The 25,861-nt window shown below is 35.6% G+C and overlaps 1 protein-coding gene across 1 annotated transcript in view; it reads left to right on the forward strand.

The window, feature by feature from the left end:
• LOC135225097 (uncharacterized protein DDB_G0271670-like) overlaps positions 1-25,861 on the forward strand; it is a 36,950-nt gene that overhangs the window by 182 nt on the left and 10,907 nt on the right. Inside the window, exons 1-3 of the mRNA XM_064264354.1 lie at positions 1-67; positions 239-442; positions 633-2,054. The exon at positions 1-67 is cut by the window's left edge and continues 182 nt beyond it. Coding sequence (XP_064120424.1) covers positions 1-67; positions 239-442; positions 633-2,054 — 1,693 coding nt within the window. The remainder of the gene's footprint in view (positions 68-238; positions 443-632; positions 2,055-25,861) is intronic.

Genomic DNA, 25,861 nt, shown 5'->3' on the forward strand with positions numbered 1-25,861 from the left:
TCAGTCTCACTGTCAGGAACCAAAGGTGTCAGTCACACTCTCAGGAACCAAAGGTGTCAGTCTCACTGTCAGAACCAAAGGTGTCAGTCACACTCTCAGGAACCAAAGGTGTCAGTCACACTGACGTGAACCAAAGGTGTCAGTCACACTGACGTGAACCAAAGGTGTCAGTCACACTGACGTGAACCAAAGGTGTCAGTCACACTGACGTGAACCAAAGGTGTCAGTACACTCTCAGGAACCAAAGGTGTCAGTCACACTCTCAGGAACCAAAGGTGTCAGTCACACTCCCAGGACTAAAGGTGTCAGTCACACTCTCAGGAACCAAAGGTGTCAGTCACACTCTCAGGAACCAAAGGTGTCAGTCACACTCTCAGGAACCAAAGGTGGTCAGTCACACTCTCAGGAACCAAGGTGTCAGTCACACTCTCAGGAACCAAAGGTGCGTCTCACTGTCAGGAACCAAAGGTGCAGTCACACTCAGGAACCAAAGGTGTCGTCTCACTGACGTAAACCAAAGGTGTCAGTACACTGACGTGGAACCAAAGGTGTCAGTCACACTGACATGAACCAAAGGTGTCAGTCACACTGACGTAAACCAAAGGTGTCAGTCACACTGACGTAAACCAAAGGTGTCAGTCACACTCTCAGAAACCAAAGGTGTCAGTCACACTCCCAGGAACCAAAGGTGTCAGTCCACATCCCAGGAACCAAAGGTGTCAGTCACACTCTCAGAAACAAAGGTGTCAGTCACACTCCCAGGAACCAAAGGTGTCAGTCACACTCCCAGGAACCAAAGGTGTCAGTCACACTCTCAGGAACCAAAGGTGTCAGTCACACTCTCAGGAACCAAAGGTGTCAGTCACACTCCCAGGAACCAAAGGTGTCAGTCACACTCTAGGAAACTAACAAAGGTGTCAGTCACACTCCCACCCGGAACCAAGGTGTCAGTCACACTCAGGACAAAGGGTGTCATCCACTGTCAGGAACCAAAGGTGTCAGTCACTCTCAGGAACCAAAGGTGTCAGTCACACTCTCAGGAACAGTGTTTCCAGTCAGCACACCAGGAACCAAAGGTGTCAGTCTCACTGTCAGGAAAACCAAAGGTGTCAGTCACACCTGTCAGGAACCAAGGTGTCAGTCACACTGTCAGGAACCAAAAGGTGTCAGTCACTGTCAGGAACCAAAGGTGTCAGTCACACTCAGGAACCAAAGGTGTCAGCTCACTTCAGGAACCAAAGGTGTCAGCACACTCCCAGGAACCAAGGTGTCCGTCACACAGAATCCAAAGTCAGTCTCTGTCAGGAACCAAAGGTGTCAGTCACACTGTCGGACCAAAGGTGTCAGTCCACATCAAAGGTGAACAGTATCTCACTGTCAGGACCATGGTGTCAGTCACACTGAGAAACCAGTGTCAGTCACACTCGGAAACCAAAGGTGTCAGTCACTCTCAGGAACAAAGGTGTCAGTCACACTCTCAGGAACCAAAGGTGTCAGTCACTCCCAGGACCAAAGTGTCAGTCCAAACACACAGGAACCAAGTCAGTCACACTCCTGGACAGGACCAAATGTCAGTCCAAACACAGAGTGTCGTCACATCCTCTAGGAACCAAAGGTGTCAGTCCCCAACTCTCAGGACCAAAGTGTTCAAAGTCAACAACGATCAGGAACCAAATGTGTCCAGTAACCACGCTCCCAGGAACCAAAGGTGTCCAGTCACACTCGAACCAAAGGTGTCAGTCCAAACACTCTCCAGGAACCAAAGTCAGTCACCTCCCAGGAACCAAAGGTGTCAGTCACACTCTCAGGAACCAAAGGTGTCAGTCACACTCCCCAGGAACAAAGTCAGTCCACTTCAGGAACCAAAGGTGTCAGTCACACTCTCAGGAACCAAAGTGTCAGTCACACTCTCAGGAACCAAAGGTGTCAGTCACACTCCCAGGAACCAAAGGTGTCAGTCCACACTCTCCCAGGAACCAAAGGTGTCAGTCACACTCTCAGGAACCAAAGGTGTCAGTCACACTCCCAGGAACCAGGTGTCAGTCACCCAAACCGTAAAAAGAACCTGTGGCAGTCACACGGTACCAAAAAGTGTCAGTCACACTGACATGAACCAAAGCTGTCAGTCACACTGACGTGAACCAAAGGTGCCAGTCACACTTGACCTGAACCATGAACCAAAGGTGTCAGTCACACTGTCGTTACCTCTTCCCCTCGTATAGGTCCTCTTCCCCACGTCCCTGCCAATCTCCCCAACCCCAGGCTCGAAGGGAAACATCAACCGAAGATGACGCGGGGGAATAAATAAGGGTAAATAGATATCCCTTCTTTCTGGAACGCTCCCCGAAATCGAGTACTCGATAAGTCGTGACCGGAAAAAAGAGACCAGCCAGCCGTGAAGTGGCGGGAACGCGTCATGCGGTAAATAGTATGATGTCGGGAGCAGCAGCAGCCGAGTTGGAGAGTAGTATATATATATTGTCGTCACGTTTTTCATAACGATTGGGCAGGTAGACGGAGGAGGTGATTATTGTGCAAGGGAGTTGGCTTTCATGGAAGATTAGGTTTTTTTTTTAAGCCATTCGACGGTTTTAAATGGGGTCTGTGTATATGGACAGTACGTGCATTTATGTGTCTCCATGTGGTATATGAAGGGTAAGGGATTGGCAAGGTTTTCTTTTTCTTTCTTTCTTTCTTTCCTTGGATTTTCAGCTTAAAAAAAAAAACTTTTAAAGAGTCAACAGACGATACACTTGCTTTTTCTTTTTTCCTTTCCTTGGATTTTTAACTACAGGAAAAAAAAACTTAAACAGTCAACAGATTATACACCCAGGAGGGCTTCAAAGCGAAATCAGCTTTCTCACACACACACACACACACACACATACACACACACACGCGCACAGAGAGAGAGAGAGAGATGAATATATGTGAGGAAACAGAAAATAAACCCGTCCTTCATATCTTGATCTTAAATCGTGGATGAACTAAACTGGCGATGCCTCTGTCCATCAACTAACTGAATTGCCTTAGCAACGATCATATCATAGCAGATCAGCTGAAATGATACCAAGTTTATGTATCAAGTAACTAAACTGAACAGAGGAGTTTGTCGATTTTACTGGCATCTTTAGCTGGCATTTGCATAACCGAGGTTTTACAAGCATTCCTACGTCCTATCGGAAGGTTCCCTACACTTGATATAAGGAGAGGATTGGTCTGTCTATCCTCATGCCATCAGAGATAGTCTCAAGAGATGAACCAACGTAAGAAAGTCTGACATTTATATAATGTCAGTCATCCGGCTACTGACCACACCCAGCGTTTCTTTACACCAGCTTTGCGTTTCTTTACGGTAGCTTTGCGCTTTGTTTTTTCATTCAAAAACCTAGTTTTATATTCACATTTTCTTTCCAACGAATGCCAATTGAAACCTGTTATGCTAGAAAATATATGTAATTGAAATATATGCCTGAGAAAAATATGGCATCAGATATTATTTACAGAAAAGTTAAACCCACTTAAAGTGGAAATTTCTTTAGCCAGTCATTAATTAAAATGTTGATTGAATGAATGAATGAAAACGTTTCCCCTCATTTGTGACTATTAGCATTTCATGTGTAAACATACATTTCTTAACGTTTGTGGCTCGACAACTCTGGATTTAGGTTATGAAACACCTCAGAACTTTGGAAGTCTGTCGGAAGCTCTGTCAGTCTGTGAAAGAAAAAAATCGTAACTTTGAGGCTTTGTCTGTCTGCGAAAGAAAAAATCGAAAACTTTGAGGCCTGCAAGTTTGGAACCGAGCCTCTTCCATAGCAAAATATTAATAAGAACATCTCGGTAGTTACGTATTCGAGTCTGGATATAGAGGTATTTGCTTAATTTTGTCAAGTTTCTCTTCCTGTCATGATTCTGAAATACAAGATTGTCACCTGAGCAGAACACTGGGAGACAAATTATCTCTTTTGCCAAGATTATCACTTTAGCTGAACACTGGAAGACAAATGATCTCTTATGCCAGCTTTTATTCCGACGCTTATTTCAAGAACTCTTACTTCTTGTTATCCTTGTCTTGAGTGACACTTATCTCCTCGGCCTTTTGAAGAGAAGTCTCTTACTCCATAAAAGAATAACTTTCCTTTAGTGTCACGCACGGTGATTTATCACTGTAAAGTCCTACTCAGGCATATTTAGTGTTGGTTCAAAATCCTTCTTTTGGGATTAGTTACTATTTTTTATTTTTTTTGAATGCCTTTACTTTCGTTCTGTTGATTTTCTGTCATTTTTATGGCGGAGGATTCATAAACCTTTAAGTATATTACTGAGGATTATTGTCTCCATTATGATCTTACCACATTTTCCAGGTTTATTCTTTCAAATTGTAGAGGCCATCGGGACTGGCAGACTAATACCCTTATCTAGGTCAGGCACGGTAAAGCCGAAAAGAGGAAGAAAGGAAGTGGAAAAGAGGAAGGTTTTAAAAAGAGTTCGAGGAGCAGAAGAAAGGAGAAGTTTCCAAAGCCTTAACTGTCATTAGGAAACAAAGAAAGCCAAGAATTCGAGATGTATTAAAAATCACTGAACGTCACACCAATACTAAAGGGGAGTTGAAGAGGATTAGCAATAGGATGCTATGTCCCTGCAACCTCTGGTGGCTGTCGGGCCTCATTGTGATCCATGGGCATTCATCATAGACAGTGGCGTCATTTCAGATTTTTCTTTAAGGTCGCGGTGGGGGGGGGGGGGCGCGGTTGGCGGGCCAAAAAATCAGAACTTATGGTATGGTTGGGGAGGCGAGCGAAGCGAGCAGTATTAGCTGGGGGTTGGGGGCCGCCCCCCTTGTGAGCACCCCCGAGAATTTTTTGGAAATTTGTACGCATTTTGGATTTATATCAGATTCACCTTGGAGTGAATTTTATTATTATCATAATCATTATTACTTCAACGGCTAGGAGGGGCAAACTAAGTCTTTGGGGGGCCCGTCAGTGTCTTGAGGGTGGGAAGTACCCCACCCAGCAACCCCCTCCCTGCTAAAGGCGCCCCTAAATATAGACCCCTAGGGGTCTGTTGCAAGGACGCTGTACTACTTGTGAATTGTGAGGCTCTTATTATTTTAGGTCTCCTAAGTTTCTCTCAATTTATTCATGTGAGTTAAGATCATGTTCTAAATCTCTTCTATTGTCACATTTGGGTAAAACTATTTCGTTCCAGATTTCAAAGTCTAGTAATAAACAAAGTAGTAATGGCCCACCCTACGATCTTCCTTTAGAATGGAAAGGAATGTCTCATTCTTGAATACGACATGAATGGCTTTTGTTGACAAACGACGTCATGGTGCGTAATAAGGAAGCAAGGTTTTGGTTACCGAGGAAAAAAATATACGAGATTTTCTTTCGACTTTTTATTTCCGAATATTACTTGCACTTGTCGTTAAATGACGCGGCAAGAAATAAATCTGTAAACAGTGTACTTGATAGCTTGCGTATTTTTGTTTTTTAATGTGAAATATTCCTTTTATAGTTGTTTATGTGATTTATATGATGTTTCGCTGTCCAGTTGTAACGAAGATATTATTCTTGTCAAGTGTTAAAATATGAAGAAATATTGAATGTTGTAATCTAATCGTTTCCCAACGAATCAATATTCTGAGGTCAACTTTGTTAGACATTATCATTTGTAACTAAGAAGTTACTTTGTCAATTGTTAAAGTTTGAACAAATATTGAATGTCATAATCAAATAGTTTCTCCCCTTAGTAATATTCTGAGGTAAATTGCATCAGACATTTCCCAAAAAAGACCTTACTGAAAATTTTACGAAAACTTGAGAAACAGAACAGCGCATAAAAGTTACCTAAAATTTGCGAATATCTGATATCTGTCAAGACACCAAATATGAAGAAGTGTATTCTGTCTATATCTGATTTTCCAAACCCGGTTTGTTGTAACATCAACTTACAGAATAGGTTTAACTTCAATTTTTGCCTTCAGATAATAGCCTATTATAAGCAAAGGTTTGCTTGATAATGCTAGAAGATACCAGGTTAATTGCTTGTGTGATGCCACCGACCTATTTTGAAACTGAGACATGGATTGCATAAGTGAAGTGTAACCCTCACGGTTCTTGATGATAGTTAGCCCCCCCCCACCCCCCCCCCCCATCACCCACCCCCCAGGGTTTTCGGGGTCATTATCTTTATGATAACTACAGTCTTTTGTTTTATGTTTTTACGGTCATACCCAACTGGTTTGTACTAAAAACGCCACAAAGGTGGATACATACCGGGTTAAAACCCCTTGGGCGGGAGCGGGGACGGGGGCGGGGGCCAATATAAAAGAAAGTTCCACCTCATGTGCTGACTGTGTAAGTGTAGCTTAGGGGTATATACCACACCTTAGCAAAAAAATAAAAAAAAAAATAAATAAATAAATAAAAAATTACATAACCACACAGACAAGTCATCGCCCACACATCACAAACAAGTCGCATATAATTCAACGACTAACTGGCAGTTCTAACCAGCTCTTTTGGTTTATATGTTCATCGCCATAAACATTCATCTCGGACCAAATTCATTATAGCGCTGAATAATCCCTTGGATTCCAGTGCTTGGCTTCAAGCCTAAAATCTCATATTCCATTCCATTCCATTTCATTCCATTCCATTCCTAACCAGCGCTTCACGCGAATTTCCAGCATTTACCAAAGGTTCGTTCTCCACTTTAGGCCGTGCTTGTTTTATAAACCAGTTGGGTAATATTATATATATATATATATATATATATATATATATATATATATATATATATATATATCTATATATATTATAATATATATTATCTATATATATATATATATATAAAGTATTATATATAGAGATATATATATATATATATATATATATTCTATATATATAGAATATATATATATATATATATATATATATATATATATATATATATATATAAAGATATATATATATATTTGACACGTTTTATTGAAGTGTGCAAGCACCGTAATACAATGTGTTGTTTAAGGGCAACGGGCCTACTTAAAAAATCTAAGGGAGGAAGCTCTCTCACTAACTAAAATGATACTTATCTAGTTGATAAGGATATCAAGGAAAGGGACAAGATTTTGGAAGTGTTTTTTCCCGGAAGAGAAGCCAAATCTACTGAAGAAAATGAGGTATGTAACAAATCATGTAATTTGCTACGTCTCTGATGCTTTCGTGGAAGTGCGGGAACTTTGTCGCACTACTATTCTATTTTTATCTTGAACATGAAAAAATGAACCTATTGAAAAAATTATAATGGAGAAAATTAAACGTCTTAGTGCAACGAAGTGAAATGATGATTGAATTGAACTGAATATATGTCGAATTTAGGCCAATGGCCAATCACTGGGACCTACGAGGTCATTCAGCGCTGAAACGGAAATTGACAGTGAAAGGTTTGAAAGGTGTAACAGGAGGAAAACCTCATAGCATCTGCACTATGAATCATTTGTTAGGAGAGGGTGGAAGTCAGGTGGAAGAAAGAGGATATGAACGGAGGTTCAGTAAAAGGAACGAAAGGGGTTGCAGCTAGGGGCCGAAGGCACAAAGAAACTCAAGTAATGCCTACAAGGTGCACTGACGGCACAAAGGAAAAAGCTAATGATGATAAGCTTTAGTGTGAAACAAGTTGATGATAAAAAATAAACCATCTTTATGATTTGGAGAGATTTTTCATATTTATATCATTACGTTTTACTTCACCGGTTTTTTATTTATTTATCTATTTGTTTATTTATTTATTTCTTTATTTCTTTATTTATTTATTTATTTGCCATTTTATTAGATAAAAGAATATTTGCCAAGTAAGTAATTGCTGGCAGGTCATCAAGAAGGGGCCGTTGTATTCTGGCTGTCTTTTGTCTTTTGAACTTGTTTTTTTTGTGCTATTTTTGCATTAAATATCACTGCAATGGCACTTTTTTTATTTGAACAAGGTACTTCAGCGCCAGTTTACAAAAAAAACTTAATCCTAAAGTTAAGGAAAGTGTTGTAATAGCCAAGTCTGTTTTTTAATGAAACCCGGACCCGATGGACAAATAAAAGCGAAATTTAAAGAAAGCCGCACCCTCCAGTGTAACTAAAAAAAAAAAAAAAAAAACGATTCTTAGAAGAAAGGAAATTGAAGACGTCTGCGAAGACTCAAACAAAGACCTCTTAGTAAGTTCGGTATTAACGACGGCAAACAGTCAGGTAGCGAAGTGGAGTATGCTTGATGAACGCACTGCATGCTAATATCAATAGATTGATGTCTGGGTTGGGGAAAAAAACACTTAATTAAGTGTGATTTTTTTTTTTTTTTTTTTTTTTTGAAGTTTATTTAAGTGCTTTTTTGAGAAGTTTACTTATGTAAATTTCTCAATAAAAACACACTTATGTAAACTTCTCAAAAAAAAAACTTATGTAAATCTCTCCAAAAACACTTATGTAAACTTCTAAAAAAAACTTCTGTAAACTTCTAAAAAAAAACGCTTATGTAAACTTCTCAAAACAAAAACACTTAAACTTCTCAAACAAAAACAAAAAAACATGTAAACTTCTCGACACCCAGATGACCTGCATTTTGGTATCGAGTAACTAGGCTAACTAATAAACAATCAATCGAAGGAAGGTACGAGGAAAATAGAAAAAAACATCCTTTTAGATAAGCCACATCCTCTGCATACTAGAGTTACCCAAGATGGCTGAACTAATTTGAAACAAAGCAAATTAGCCCTGGAGGAGTCTGACGCAAGAGGCATTAGGTGTTACTGAAATACTAATACGGAAATATGCATTTCCCTTTCGTTTTTGACAAATAGCTGTTTCCAAGGATAAGATACCTCGCAGTGACTCCAAAATACTTTTATTATTTTCTTGAAGGAATTTCATTCCTTTGTCATAGCACATCATCACTCTTTCAGTTCCTCATGACCTTTATTTGTTTTTTGAATAGCCTCCACTTCCTCATATTCGGCGACAACTTTTACCTTGTAAGGCATCCATTAGGACAAGGATTTTCGACTCTGATTGGATCTCAAGGTTAGGTTCTATTTGCCAAGATGACGAAGCAGATTCCACCTGGGGATGTTGGTTGATGTGAAAAATGACGTCACATCGTATTCCAGAATGAAAAACCTCTCTCTCTCTCTCTCTCTCTCTCTCTCTCTCTCTTCTCTCTCTCTCTCTCTTAGCAGCAAGGTATATATAGTATGTTTCCAACTAAAACAAATATGCATAGTTATATAATATTACGCACAGGAATATATATTATGTAAACAAAACTTCGATAAAATGCATGTTTGAACGCCACACATACATATAATTTACTAGATACACTCCTTCGGAGATAAGAATTTAAAATAAAAGTGTAGGATGACGAAAGCTGATGTAAATGTTTTTTTTTATGAGATAAATAAAAAGGAAACTTTACACACGGAGAATAGAGGGAGTTCTTGGGAAAAAAGTTGTAGTGGTGTCTATGGTAGTTTGAATTGGTACTAATGAGAGAGAGAGAGAGAGAGAGAGAGAGAGAGAGAGAGAGAGAGAGAGAGAGAGAGAGAGAGAGAGAGAGAGAGAGAGAGCGTGTGGACATGTGTGTGTGAGAGAGATTCAAAGTTTATCCATTTATTGTCTACTTTGAGATATGTTAGTACGTAAAACTGTCCTGCAACTTTGTCATTCTTATTTTTTTGGGGGGAGGGGGGGATTTTTTTGTATAAAAAAACAGGATGCTAATGAGATTTTTAATTGTGGGTGAATGAGCTTACTCTTTACAACATTTTAATGCTGTTTGTTATGTAACACCTATCTTCAGTCCTTAGCTGTTTACTGTACTTACCTTTTCTTGTGTGTGCTTGTGTGTGTGTGATCGGTATTTTAGGACATATAATAATAATAATAATAATAATAATAATTTATTATTATTGATTATTAATTATTATTATTATTATTATTTACTTATTATTATTATTATTATTATTATTATTATTATTATTATTATTATTAGTTATTACTTTATTATTATTATTTATTATTATTATTATTATAAGTAAAAGAAACATCCACAATTACCAGAATAGCTCTATAAACATAATGAGAACTGGTGATGTCACAGCATACCTATCTATTGTCAAACAGGAAATATTGTCAGACATAAAATTAAAAACGAATGGTAAGCATCACGTCTACGAATTATTATCTGTACAGGTATATAAGTGCCCTGTCCATTAGCAGTCTTCTCTCTGACCTATGAGGTCACCATTTTACCCGAAGGGTCTCAGCTGGAGACTAAGTGATTTCCAAGGCTCTAACTAATGTGGCCGGTTCTCCATCCCACATATCTTGAAATTTTGGTTTTATCCAAAATTTACATTTTCATCTATGAAACAAATAAATTTGGCTGCTAACCTGGAGAACGAGGTTCACTGGAAAATATGACTAGTATGTGAAAAAAAAAAATAGAAATAATAAAAAAAAGGGGATAAAATAGTCTCAATAGGTAACGTTTCACGAGCCAATTTGACGCTTTTGGTAGATAAATTTCCACTTATGTTATTGAGCGCATCTGCTAAATATTAAAGTGTCAAGGACATTAAACTTTATCTCTCTCTCTCTCTCTCTCTCTCTCTCTCTCTCTCTCTCTCTCTCTCTCTCTCTCTCTCTCTCTCTTCTTATCACTATCACCCCTTATCATCGTTATCTATGGAACGGGTAATCATCTTGTTCATTGAAGACATTTTATTTTTCGTCATTACGTCACATGTTCGTTTTGCCTTGATGGTTTCTTCGAATTTTCCGTCTCTTATCTTTCCATCTTTTCTCAAACTTATCAGCTTATCTAAATGTAAACACAATCGAGTGAATGTCTGCCTCGAAGTTAGATCGTATATTTTGTGATTTGATTTAACAGTACATACATACATACATACACACATACACACATACATATATGTATATAATGTATGTGTGTGCATCTCTAATGCATGTTTTCCTGTATCCTTCATGTAAATACAAAAGGAAATGCCTGCCAATAGTCCATATATGACAGTGACATCAGCTCAAACTGCGTCCTTGAAAAGATAGATAGCGCTGTGGTTCCATCACGTATCTATTTTTCAAAACGACAACCACCCAGCTATACCGTCGTGCAAGCTTTGGCGCTTAAGGTATGTATATATCAAACTTGCTTCCTTCTTGACCAAATAAACTGTGGTATTTGTGTATATCTTTATATATATATATATATATATATATATATATATATATATATATATATATATATATATATATATATATGAAGGTTGAAAGCTTTCGAGGTTAAAAGACAGTTTAAGTTTAAGCTCTAAGTTTTTCAAAATGATATCCTCAAGAATCAAGAATTTCAGTACCTAAGTTTCAGTTCCAAGTTTTTCAAAATGATATCCTCAAGAATTGCAGTAGTTTGAAGTTTTGATTTGATAGTTTATGCATTTGTGTTTTAAGTAAATAAACTTTTCACTGTACATATGTAGATTTGATGCATGTACACAAGTACGTAACTTTCCCTACTCAAACGAGAGATAAAGAGGTTTCGGGGAAAACAGGAACATGGAGTGACTTCCAAAGCTAGATAGATTAAGGAGATTAAGTTCAGGATACGGTGGGATTGTAGATACTACTGGCTTTGTAAGAGGAGAGGGGTTGCATTCATCTCTTTGGTGCACTGTCCAAAAGAGTACCTGTAGAAGAGACAGCGACGATCTGCCACTATATTGTAGCGATATTATATTTATCTCACTCAGTCTGTCGTTTGTTTTTATCATGCAACGACATATTCGCTTTTGTCTTTACATTTACATCTTATTTTTAAATTGTTTCTTAAATATTATAAGTATAACTTAGTTTTTAATTAGTTTTAATTTCTATGAAAATAAGCTGTCTTGGGAAATATCGTTTATTCTCTTAGACTTTCTAGATGTTGCTTTGATCTATAACTGTATTTGGTTGGTAAAATAAAAATAAATAATATGTTTTCTAGTGATCTCATTTTTACCGGACAAGTGATATCTACTTTTTTGTTGGATAATTAGTTTAGAGCAAAAGATAATGGAACTTTAGAATATTAGATATTATTTTTAGTAACTTACAGTTTTCGTAGAATCGTATAAATAGAGATCTTGAATGGTCAACCTTTAAATATATAAAATTAATTTCTTTTAATTTTTAGAATTGGCATTAATGGTTACCAGCAATTAAAAATTGCAGTCAATTATGGCATTCCCGTTTTCCAAAGATAGCGTGACCTGGGACTCGCTTTTCTCACCTAGTTCCTCGATATTTATTCTGAAATGAAAATGTAATTGATAATAGGTGGTCATCAACATGTTTTTATTTTGCTTTATTTCCTTTTTGCCTGGTAGTCCTACACAAATTAAATCTACCTTTTGCCTCATGGAGATGAAACATCTTAATTTGTTTTTCTTGCCAATTTAGTTTTCTGTAAAAGAAAATGATTGCGATGGCTCTTTGTCTGTCCGTCCCCACTTTTTTTTTTTTTTTTGTCCGCCCTCAGACCTTAAAAACTACTGAGGCTAGAGGGCTGCAATTGGTATGTTGAACATCCACCCTCCAATCATCAATGGCTTTTATGTTTGTTTAAGGTTAAATTTGCCTGTGGTCGTGCGTCTGGTAATGCTATAGACTAGGCCGCTATCAGGCTGTGGCTATGCGCCGAAGAAACTTCGGAGAATTTTTACTTGTTTATTTTGATTCTTGCTTTTGATTTGTTGTAGCTTTAGTAAGATATATTTTTTCAAGTACAGAGACAGTGTGTCCTGATAACCCAGTGCCTTTATCTAGCCTGAGTCCGAAGAATCAAGGCTGATCAGACTTCCAGCTTACTCGGGGCACGTACTAAAATCTACAGTAAAATAGAGCGTTGTTGCACCAACGAAAATTAAAATAGATACGCTATATTTTATTAGAAATAATTGCTCTGTGCATTTTAACGTACACATTATTTATATTTTACATTTTCATTCTAAATAAATCAAGTATCCAATCCTAAAAACCCTGTATCTTTAATTCAATGCAAAACACATTTTTCAGACCTTTTAGACTAAGTAGTTTGTATAGGCTTACTCCCCGAGTAAGCAAAAATTATGAGAGTTAACAAAACCGGAAGTAAGAAAGGAATGCTGAATCTTGGCAATAAGCGAAAATATCCATTCGGTAACCACGTTCGTCATTCGACGTGCATTCGTGCTCGATTTGATCACGTCTCGGATGGGTAACCATCCTCAAGAACTAGACTTGTCATACATGTTCCAAAACCGTCGGGACCATAAATGAAAGAGATCTTAACTAGATGTGACCTCCAAGGGTTTTAAAAGTAAAGTATATCTTGGCTTAATCCGACTACTGGTCTGATTGACAGCTTTCCTCGGGACTTTCCAACGCGACTTACAGATTATTGAGGGATACGAACCACATTACTTCGAGAAATTAATTTCTAATCGCCAGAAACAAATTCCTCTGATTCCACATTGGCGGAGTGGGGAATCGAACTCGGGACCACCGAATCGGTAGGCGAGCACGCAAACCACTCGTCCAAGTTTTTTTTAATGATATGGCTGCATTATGGGAATTGATCTTATAATGATTATTATTATTATATTATTATTATTAGTTTTATTATTATTATTATTATTAGGCGAGTTTTGTTGAATAATATGGCATCATTATACGGATTGATCTTATACTGAATTTTTATCATTACTATTAATATAAGGCAAATTGTGTTGAATAATATGGCGTCATTATGCTAATTGATTTTATACTTAGTTATTATTATCTTATTATTATTATTATTATTATTATTATATTATTATTATTATTATTATTATTATTATTATTACAGAAACTAATAGAACAAACCAAAAGCCATAAACTTAAAAAAAAGTCCTACCTATACGTTTTTTCTCTTAAAGAGACGGATACGAACGAACGAAAAAAAGATAAACTATATATTATACATATCTATACACACACACACATATATATATATATATATGTTATATATATTATATATATATATATATATATATATATATATATATATATATATGAACCTCTAAGCTTAAACCCTTCATTATATTTTTCCATCATCTAGGAACCTATCTGTCCTGCAAACCCCGTTACCAAGAAGTGCCCATTCAATACAGCGTGACGTAATGGCTGTGACGTGATGCTCTTTCATCCAAGAACCGCCTCTGCTGTCACACGTGACAAGCCTGAGCGGTATAAAGGGGAATTACTGAGAGAGAGAGAAAGAGAGAGAGAGAGAGAGAGAGAGAGAGAGAGAGAGAGAGAGAGGGTGCAAGTGTGTGAGGCAAGTGCATATGAAAAAATCTGAAGGGATAAACTAGCATCCCTGGGTAGATTCTATGGGGTATGCACCTAAAAGAGAGAAAGAGAGAGAGAAGAGAGAGAGAGAGAGAGAGAGAGAGAGAGAGAGAGAGATAAATGCAAACTCACGCACATTAAGCCTTGCCATGAAAGCAAAACCAAATTAATCGAAAGGGAGAATATCATTTACAACACGGAAAACGTGTATAGCGCTGGGAGTCATCTATAAACAAAACCACAAAAAATCTATTCGGAAAATTTTCGTTTACAAACGAAGCAAGTCGACGACCGAGGGAGGCAGAAGATACTCATTTAGCAGCAGCCTCAGCCGGGCGCGTAAATGAAGCATTCGAGCACGGAACCAAAAATCGCTCTCGCAACGACCAGCGTTGTCACGGCTCGACGACGGTAAGGGAAGATCTTTTTTTTTGGTGGGGTGGGGGTGGGGGGGGGGGGCGGGGGAAATAATAATCGGTCCGTAAAAGGGAAAGTATTTATATTTTTTTACGTGTCTTCTCCGTCTCGGTTGCTGTCAACGGAAAATAAAAGTTAAGCGTGGCAGGGAATATCTTCATTCATCATCAGGGAGACCCGTAAAAGAGGGCCGTGAATTTTTCATTGGATTACGAACGCTGGCAGGTTTGGTGATTGATCGATGAATGGAGTCCAGAATGAGGAAGTTAAAATGAGTATTAAAGCTTATTTTTTGTAGCTGGGGGTATTATGAATCCTCTTATGTACAATTTTACTCAATATGTTTTTCTTCTGTGAATTAATGTAATGTAATTACCAAAAGGCCGGAGTTTGCGCAAATAAACAAGGTTATACGTCCTTCGTCTACTGCCAGTCATCGTGTTATTACCCATTTTTGTTCTCGAATGCTGTTAGATTCTCCTTTTGTAAATAAATTGATATGTACTGAAGTACCGTCACTCACACTCTTAACATACTAATCAGCTGTCAGCATTGTGAAAAAGGTTTGATTCCCTATTGTTGTTTATTCAAAGTTTGTCAATAAAACAAGATCTTTGATGCGACCTGTCTGAAGAGCAACAAAGCCAGGTGGCAGCTGCATTGCAAAGGCCACATCGAGGTCCCGACCCAAGGTTAGGTGTGACCTTCATCAAGGTTCTGAGATTTTTAGAAACGGACAAACGAAGGAAGAATTGATATTGCAACTCGAGCCTATTTAGGTGCTCCTTAGTGATTGGTTAAAACGATCTGTGCCCCGTAGGGGGGATAGCGCCTGCAGTGGACCTCATGCTATGCAATGTAGGCATATTACTTAAGGTTCTTTGCAGCGTGCCTTCGACCCCTAGCTGCAACCACTTTCGTTCCTTTTACTGTAGCTCCTTTCATATTCTCGGTCTTCATCTTACTTTCCACCCTCTCCTAACACTTGATTCATAGTACAACTGCGAGGTTGTCCTCCTGTTACACCTTTCAAACTTTTTACTGTCAATTGCCATTTCAGCGCTGAATGACCTCATATGTCCCCGTGCTTGGCCTTTGGCCTAAATTCAATATTCACCTCAGAACGATCTGTGAGCCAGTCACTGATTATATTCAGCAAGTTAAAGCAGAATAGAACTGGTTTTGGGCATTGTATAATGTTACGGAATGCTTCGGGAGCAAGAGCCCGTGCCATCACAAGAGTGGCTTAATCTAAAACAAAAATATTTTGTTCTCGAGCCGGTCCCAATCCAAGTCAAATTAGGAGGTTTGAGGGTAATGTTAAGGACCCTGACTTTTAAAACACTAATAGTTACTGAAGCAAACCTTAGCAGTCTGATGCTAGCAACAATGATCACACTGGGAATCAGATGTGAAAGACAAATTGATATTCAAATGCACGACACTTTCATATCTCGAAATTTTATATCCATTTGAACTGGCAAGAGACAAGATCGCTCTTCGTAGAAAGTTCATAATCATCATTATAATATTACTATAGAATGAGTCGAAAAGCCACCAACTTGCATAGAAATATACCTGAAAACAGCAAACCTATTATTTGGAAAATGAGAAAAGTAGCCAAGGAGAAAACGAGTAGAAAATGCGCCGAAATTTCTTCGGCGCAATCGAGTTTTATGTACTGCAGCGTATAATGCTGTATGAAAATGTCAGCCACGGCTTATGGAGCTCTCAGCCACGGTTCGGTAGTGGCCTGAATTGTTGGCATCTTTAGTGGTGCCAGACACGAAATCATGGCTAACTTGAACCTTAAGTAATGCCTACAGTGCACCGTGTGTGATGCGCTGATAGCACTACTGACAGCACTATTCCCTTTTGGGGGCCGAATACTTCAGACATTCCTCCATATCAATGTATAGTGATTACTTCGGACGTCACTTTAACGTAACTTGAGTAAGATTCCAGCCGTCCTTAATTTCACTGGAATAACTTTCCTAGACGTCCATCGATCCTTAAGCTGCAGAGGGTGTTGGTAGCCGATTAATAGCTCTCGGAATGTGTTGTTCTGTTTAGGCATGACAGTCCCTTGACAATTTATAGAAGCTTGGGCACAGGGCCAGTAAGCCCCATGCCACAAATCAGTGCCTGGAACAGGTGGGTATAATACCTTGTGGGGTCTTCCCCACCTACATGCTTGCCTCAAGAGCACGCAATACGAAGAAGGGTCAACACCCCATCTTGGAAAAGTTACGTCTGGCGAATCTTTGCCGTTATAGATACATAGATCCAGAGAAAAAAGAAATTGATAATAATCTTCGGCAGAAAGCTCTTTAATGTCATTCCTTTCAAGAGAAACTTGCAAATGATGCAAAAAGAAAATTGCCTCCCTCACATATTTGGGGGCGAACATTTGTCATCGCTGAATTGCCAGTAAAGCCACATAAATTGTCTGTTCGCCTTTTAAATTCTTACGAAGAAATGAGATTGCTACTTGTTCGAGATATGCTTCATTTGAGCCTCATTTGGTCCCGCGGAGAGACCGAACCAAATATGGTCGCCGTTTTAGCCTGCGTGGCAATGACACCAAGAGGTTTCGACTTGAGTCTTCCTTTTTTTTGTTTTTCTCGATGATGCTCGGACAAGAAAATTCACTAAGGTGCTCATGCGCATGCGCGCACGCAGACGGGAACCAGAGCACAAATGCTCGAAGACGAGAGCAATCAGTGCCAAGACAACTTTTTTATCCCCCTTCTTGTGTTTCCATTCGGTCTGTGTGATTGGTTCATCTAAGTTAGGACATTTTGAGGAAACCTGCTTATATTACCCATTACAGTTATTCTTATCTGAAGGACTCCCTTCATCTGTTAAAGGTCTTAAATGCCCCATGAACGTCTTCTTCTTCTTGCGTCGTAATTTCAAATGGCCCCCTTAACGAAATTCTACCTACCGTAGACCTTCACCTGAGCCTTCATCTCCCTAACATTTCTTTGAAAAAAATGACGCGGTAATGAGCTGGCTTTGTGTTCCGAGACAAAGCAAAAGGTATTGGTTCATTTAATTTCACGTGACCTCCGTTAACCTCGCCCTTGGCATTTGCCCTGACCCAAGGCAACACATGTTGGGTATAATCAGGGGTATTGTCCCACGAATGCAGTTTTTCCTTTTTCCATATAATTCCCAATTCTTTTTTTTTTTTTGTCATTCGTATTCATCAAATCTTCCCTCATCAAAATTAGATGATGATGTGATATATATATAAATTTTATAAGAAATGAGTTAATGCGTATAAACTTCTATTTAATTTTATAAAAAGTTTTTTAAGGGTGCATCGGAATTTGAAAAAAAAAATCGACCGACAACCGCCCCTCATATGACAATAAATGCAATATATCTCCATTCAAAATTAACTTGATATATTCCAGACAAATGACCATTTATGTTGTGACACCATTCTAATATCATAATCAGTCGCATTCTGCACCATCTTTCTTTGCTCGTTTCCATATCACCATAAATACAATATATCTTTATTCAGAATTAACAATCATTTCCCAGTAGATCCTGACACCATTTGAGTGACAGATTCAATCGCATTATCTTTCATCTTTTTTTTTTCTTTATTTCCTTCCATCAGTATTTATCTCCATCCTCCATTCTATCTATTATCTTATTTCTTCCATCATTTTTAATATTTCTTTCCATCTCCATCCCCATCCTTCCAATTTATTTTTACTTATTTCCTTCCATCAATATTTATCTCCATCCTTACTTCCTTCCAATTTTTTTTTACTTATTTCCTTCCATCAATATTTATCTCAATCTTTCCATCTTTTTTTACTTATTTCCTTCATCTTCTTTTACTATTTCCTTCCGTCAATATTTATCCCCATCCTTCCATCTTTTTATCTACTTATCTCCCCCCTCTCCACACATCAATTTACCCCTAACTCCTTTCTTCACTCTCATTAACACCTGTCCTTCTCCATCTAATCCCCGTCTGTTGAATATGATTTTTTCTCCATTTCGCTTCCCTTTACCTCCACCTCCACCTCCTCCTCCTCCTCCTCCTGCTTCCCTTTACCTCCTCCTCCTCCTCCTCCTCCTCCTCCGCCTCCTCCTCCTCGCCCCCTTTACTCCTCCCCTCTACCCTCCCCTCTCCTCTCCCTCCTTTCTCCACTCCTTCCTCCTCCACTTCCTTTCTCCCCTTCTCCTTCCTCCTCCTCCTTCCTTCCCTCTTCCTCCTCCTTCCTTTTCTCCCCTCCCCCCACTTCCCCCTCCTCCTCCTCCTCATCCTCCTCCATATACTTAAGAGGAAGGACTCGGGAGACAGACTCGTCCATCATCACCGCCCGGAAAATTGGAAGCCTGAAGGAATGTTGCATCGCCATTGATTATTCTCCTGACGGCGTCCTTCTGGTGATGACGACCGCTGATGGCGCCTCTTGTTGTTGTTTCAACGCCTTTCGAGCGGAATATTGAGCAAGAGAAATGAAGGAGTAGCGACCCCACCCCGCCCCCCTTCCATCTCTCTCTCTCTCTCTCTCTCTCTTTATAAACTTGATCTGCACACATACATACAAACATTCATGCGAATATATAATATATATATATATATAGTATATATATATATATATATATATATATATATATACATACATGCTACATTATATAATATACTATAATGAATTTGTGACTTCTAATACTATGTATCAGTTCCCTTCGTCAATGGCTTGGAAAATAAAGTCGATACCGGTCAGGACCTACACCCTACCCTGCTTCTTATTTTTCACCTGTGGATATGTGTGATAAATGAATAAACGTGCTAAAATTGGGATTATATATATATATATATATACTATATATATATAATATATATATATATATATATATATATATATATACTATATATATGTGTGTGTGTATATATATATAGATATTATATATATATATATATATAATTACCCCCACGGTGATGAAAAAATAAGAGACGGGGTTAATAGGTCCTGACTGGACTCGAAGAATGCCTTCGAATTAAAGTCGAAACCGGCCAGGACTTATTTTTTCACCTGTGATAATGTGTGACAACGGAATCACATTCTAAGTGATTATAATTATCACATATATATATAAATAATATGCACAGTCGTGATCTGCAAAATTATAGCAAAACTGCACCTCATATCAGCATCCATTATAAGTTCAAATTTCCTTCTTATAACTAAGCTAAATAATTTTCACATAACCCACATCTAGTTGTAGAGACTGAAATACATTGTGTCACTGACATTTTTGAAGCAAACCGTTGAAATGAGAAAATGACACTTCTTTTCTAATTGTCCCTTGTGTTATTACACAAACGGAATGGTGCTTTTTTTTTCTTTCTTTCTTTCTGCGCTATTCATCGCAGAAAACAATTATTACACAAACTGCGTTCCCGAGAAGTTTTCTTCCGAGTTATTTTTCTCCAGGAGCGAAATGAAGGAGAGAGAGAAAAAATCTCCGTTTTGGGAAAAGTGTCGTAATGTGAAGGGAAAAATACAGGAATGAGATGAGAAACAAGAAAACAAAAATAATACCGTAAATGAAAGATAAACGCTGAAATGAGAAGGGTCAGATGCCGATATGAGGTTGGGAAAATGCCGCTTGGATGACCCGAAAATGCCAGAATAAGATGAAATGATTAATTGATTGATTAGGGCTACTAAAATTGGCGTCACGACATCTAGGTTATTGATGCCGTAATAAATCAACGTAGAAATAAAAAAAATAATAAATAAAAAGGAGTTTCGTATGAAAAAATATCAAATAATAAAAAAATAAATATGTACTAGATGTGGTATTATATATATATATATATATATATTATACATATATATTTTTTATATATATACATATTATATATATATATATATATATATATATATTATATAGTATAATATATAAATATATGTTCATATATGCTATCCACGCATATTCATCATTTACACGATTCAAAATTTTTGTAGGAGGACCAGTCCCTTTACAAAAAAAAGAGTAAAAATGCCAAAAAGAGAAATAAGAATAATCTAAGAAAAGCAATTTGGCATTAAACCGACATATTTTTTTTTTGTCTGTATTTCTTTTTGTTCGAAAATTGGAAAATTCAGAATACTTGCTAAATATAATATGTAAAAATTTAAATCAACCTTAGGTCTTTGATCTTTAGAGATTGTCACAGTCATTCCTTATGTTTCACAGCTATCTCTGTATACTAATATAACATAAGATAGTATACATATATATATATCATGTGTATAGTATATATGATATATATACATATATATATATATATATACTATATACTATATCTATATATATATATATATATATATATATATATATATATATCGACAACATACAGATTCAGTCTATACATAAATGCATATATATGTATATATCTACACACATATATATTTATATAATATAATATAATATAATATATATATATATATTATATAATATATATATAATATATATATATATATATATATATATATATATATATATATATATATATATATATATATATGTATATGTAAGTATATATATATATAAATATATTATATATATGTAAGTATAATATATATATATAATATATATATATATATATATATATATCAAATATAATATAAGTATATTATAATATATATATATATAATATATATGTGATATATATAATTATGTATATATATATATAATATATATATCATAATAATATACTATATAATATATATATTAGTATTATTATATATCATATTATATATACATATATATATATAATATATATATAAATATAGATATATACCATATATAATAATAATATATATATATATATATATATATATATATATATATATATATACTATATATATATATATCATATATAATATATTTTATATATATATAATTATAATATTATATATATATATATCTATAATACCACTCATATATATATATATATATATAGATTATCTATATATATATTATAATATATATTAATATAATAAATTATATCATATAAATATATATTATATAATAAATAATAACAATATATATGTGTCTATATATCTATTTATATTATATTATATATATATTATATAGATAATTATATTATATTATTATATATATATATTATGTATTTAATATATAAACTATTTATCAATAATATCTATAATATCTATATTATATAATTATATAATATATATGTATATATATATAATTTATATATCTATATATATATTTTATATATATTATATATATCATTATATATTATTATAATATATATATATATATATTATATTATTCACTATATATGTTATATTATATATAATATATATATATATATATCTATTTATATTTTATATTTAATTATATATATATATATATTATATATGTTAGATATATGATATTAAATATATAATTCACAATATATAATTTATTTATTTATAATATATATTATATTATTATTAATTTATCTATATAATATATATATATTTATATATGAACCATTTATAGTTTACATATTTATATATATAAATATTATATTTCCTATTTATAAACTATTATATCTATAATATAATAATTATAATATATATATGTATAATTATATATTTTAATTCTTCTATTATATATTATCATTATATAATAATTTATATTAATTAAATTACATATATAATATATTAATATATTATATATATATATATATATATTTTTATATATATATACCGAAATATATATATATGCATTTATGTATAGACTGAATCTGTATGTTGTCGTATTAAAATCCAGGATTGTTGATAGAACCAATTGGTGATTAATTTTGATCTTCCGTTGTCACCCATTCAATTCCAGTAAGCCTTTCCATAGCACATGGAAAGCATTGGGCGCCTCTGGAAGAGAACCACCTCGTCCCAAGAATTCAAAACAAAGACCTTGAACGGGTTCCAACACACCTCGGGAAAAAGGTCTTTGTAAACAAACTCACTTCAGGGAAGTTACATCGTCTCAAATTTCTCCGCGCTTTTGAACGGTGACCTCATACCAACCGATCCCAGTCCTTCACAGAAATACAAGCTAAACAACGCAAGGCTTAAAAGTAATGAACGAGAAATACGTGGGGCGTGAAAAGAGAAGAAAGATGGGAGAAAATAATGGCTGGTGTGACTCAGGGGTGATTATATAGATTACGAAAGGGGAAGCAAGTGAAATGTTTCCATTGCGTTTCTTGTAAAAAAAAAAAAAAAAAAAAAAAAAAAAAAAAAAAAAAAACTATATTTCGGACGGATAAAATAAGAAATGAGTGAAATTGAAGTTATGTTCGTAAAACTAATAATAATTGCGGTCATTCGTGTGCGTTTGTATTCCTCTATTTTCATTTCGGTTATACCCTGCGTTTCTTGGGGAAAAAAATTAGTAACATTGAAGTTCTGTTCGTAAAACTAATAATAATAATTTAGATCATTCGTGTACTCTTGCATTGCTCTGTTTTCATTTCGGTTATACCCACAAGACTTCTAAATTATGGCCTCCACATGTCGAGATCTATATCTGTTTCTTTAGCAGTTTAAACACCGTGTTAGTGTGTACAGCTTATCCATCCCAAACCTAATTATTAGCAGAGTGATGAGAATATGAGAATTGCAACATAATTTGAAGAACAGTGAAACTACTTATCCAAAGCCATCTGCCAGGTCATGTTCGCTACACCGAATGAGTCGTAACTTAGATGGGCAACATTCAGTGTTAGTAGATAACTAACATTGGGGTCTAGTTATTACTGGTATGGTGACCACCAATCAGTGCCAGCCACCGTTGGGACACAGGCAACCAAAGCCATTACCGAAACTTCGGATTGACATTTAGTCGTTTGGTGAAAAACGATGATGCGACCCCGTGGCTCTTTTGTGTTCCTCCTTACCTTTATACGTTTCAAATTGACCGTGGCATGTGTACAAGCGAGTTCTTTTTCTATTGATGGTGTGTTGTGGCAGTGAATGCTATAATATGAATAGCGATATGCGTTAACCTAATATATGATTATACTAAACATACGCAGTTCCCGGTTGGATGAGTGGTTAACGTAAACACGCGCTGTTCCTCGTTGGACGTGTGGTTAACGTAAACATGTCCTCAGTTCCTCTTTGGACGAGTAGTTAACGTAAACTTGTCCTCAGTTCCTCTTTGGACGAGTGGTTAACGTAGACATCCGCAGTTCCTCGTTGGACGAGTGATTAACGTAAACACACGCAGTTCCTCGTTGGACGAGTGGTTAACGTAAACACGCGCAGTTCCTCTTTGACAAATGGTTAACGTGTTCGCCTACCGATTCGGTAGTCATGAGTTCGATTCAACGCTTCCGTCAATGTAGAAGCAGAAGAATTTATTTCTGGCAATTAGAAATTCATTTCTCGATGTAATGTGGTTCGGATCCCACAATAAGCTGGAGGTCCCGTTGCTAATTAACCAATTGGTTCCCAGCCACCTAGATAAAAATCTAATCCTTCGGGGCAGCCCTAGGAGGGCTGTTAATCAGCTCAGTGGTCTGGTTAAACTAAGATACTTTTTCTACTTATTGCCGAGGTCAACAACACTTATCTCTATGTTCATAATATTGCATCTATTGGTACCTACAAAAATCATCCTTTTAACAGAAAAGGAGCCCATTGTACCCAAGTCACGGTGGATTGAAAACGTATAAAAGCAAAACGAAACATGAGCAGAGATTACGATGCCTCCCTCTGCCCTTGTAACAATAAAAACCAACAACATTAAATTGCCTGCAAGGCCGCAAGGTCTATTCATCACACCTGATGATATTATCTTCCAAACCTGTATTTGAAATTACTCTTCGTGTGATAAATAATATACATACCGAGTTGGAAAAGAAGCCTGCTTATTATTATTATTATTATTATTATTATTATTATTATTATTATTATTATTATTATTATTATTATTTAGGTAGAAGACCCTCTTTCAAGCGTGTTCTATTGAAGGAGATTGCTGCTTCAGCTGCATTTATTTTATAGACGTTCTTTTCTATTCTTCTTATTGCGGCTTTTCCAATATTATTTAGGTTGGCGAGTAACGCGCCTTCAATATTATTATTATTATTATTATTATTATTATTATTATTATTATTATTATTATTATCATTATTATTGGTTGCAGGTCCACAATGATATAGCATGTGAGAGTTGATGGTCTTTAATAAATATTAAAAGCTTCCGAACCTTGTGATAGGTTCATCCTCGGTCATCTTGACTGAGGATGAAACATAGCACAAGGTTCGAAAGCTATCAATAATTATTAAAAGACCATCAACTCTCAGGTGTTTTATTATAGTGGACCTGCAACCATTATCATCATTTTCGACACGGAAAACTGTACCCATTATCATTATTATTATTATTATTATTATTATTATTTATCATTATCATTATTATTATTATTATTATTATTATTATTATTATTATTATTATTATTTAGCACTGTTGTGTTTTGACGTCTCATGAATATTCGGCTCCTTGCAATTTGTCTTTCTCTAAATTTAAATGAAATACTATTATTACTATTGCTAAGAAATGCACAATCTCGTGATAAACTGTTGTGTAATAAATATTCACAGTATATAAATTTTATTAATGTGCAAAAGATAAAAGAAAGACTTTCGAACACCGTAAAGTGTCCCTCCTCAGTGTTCGAAAGTCTTTGTTTTTATAACTTTTGCATAATAAAACTATTTTCCATAAATTGTCAATTTTTACAACATAAATTATTATTATTATTATTATTATTATTATTATTATTATTTTATTATTATTATTATTATTATTATTATTATTATTAAGTCTTTCGTTTCTTTCATTTTGCAAGGGACTAGCCCAGAAACTGTCCTTACGAGGACGAAGGTACATAAATCATTATTATTATTATTATTATTATTATTATTATTATTATTATTATTATTATTATTATATTATTAT

Source organism: Macrobrachium nipponense, chromosome 12, assembly GCF_015104395.2.
Source record: "Macrobrachium nipponense isolate FS-2020 chromosome 12, ASM1510439v2, whole genome shotgun sequence".
Taxonomy (NCBI): Eukaryota; Metazoa; Arthropoda; class Malacostraca; order Decapoda; family Palaemonidae; genus Macrobrachium; species Macrobrachium nipponense.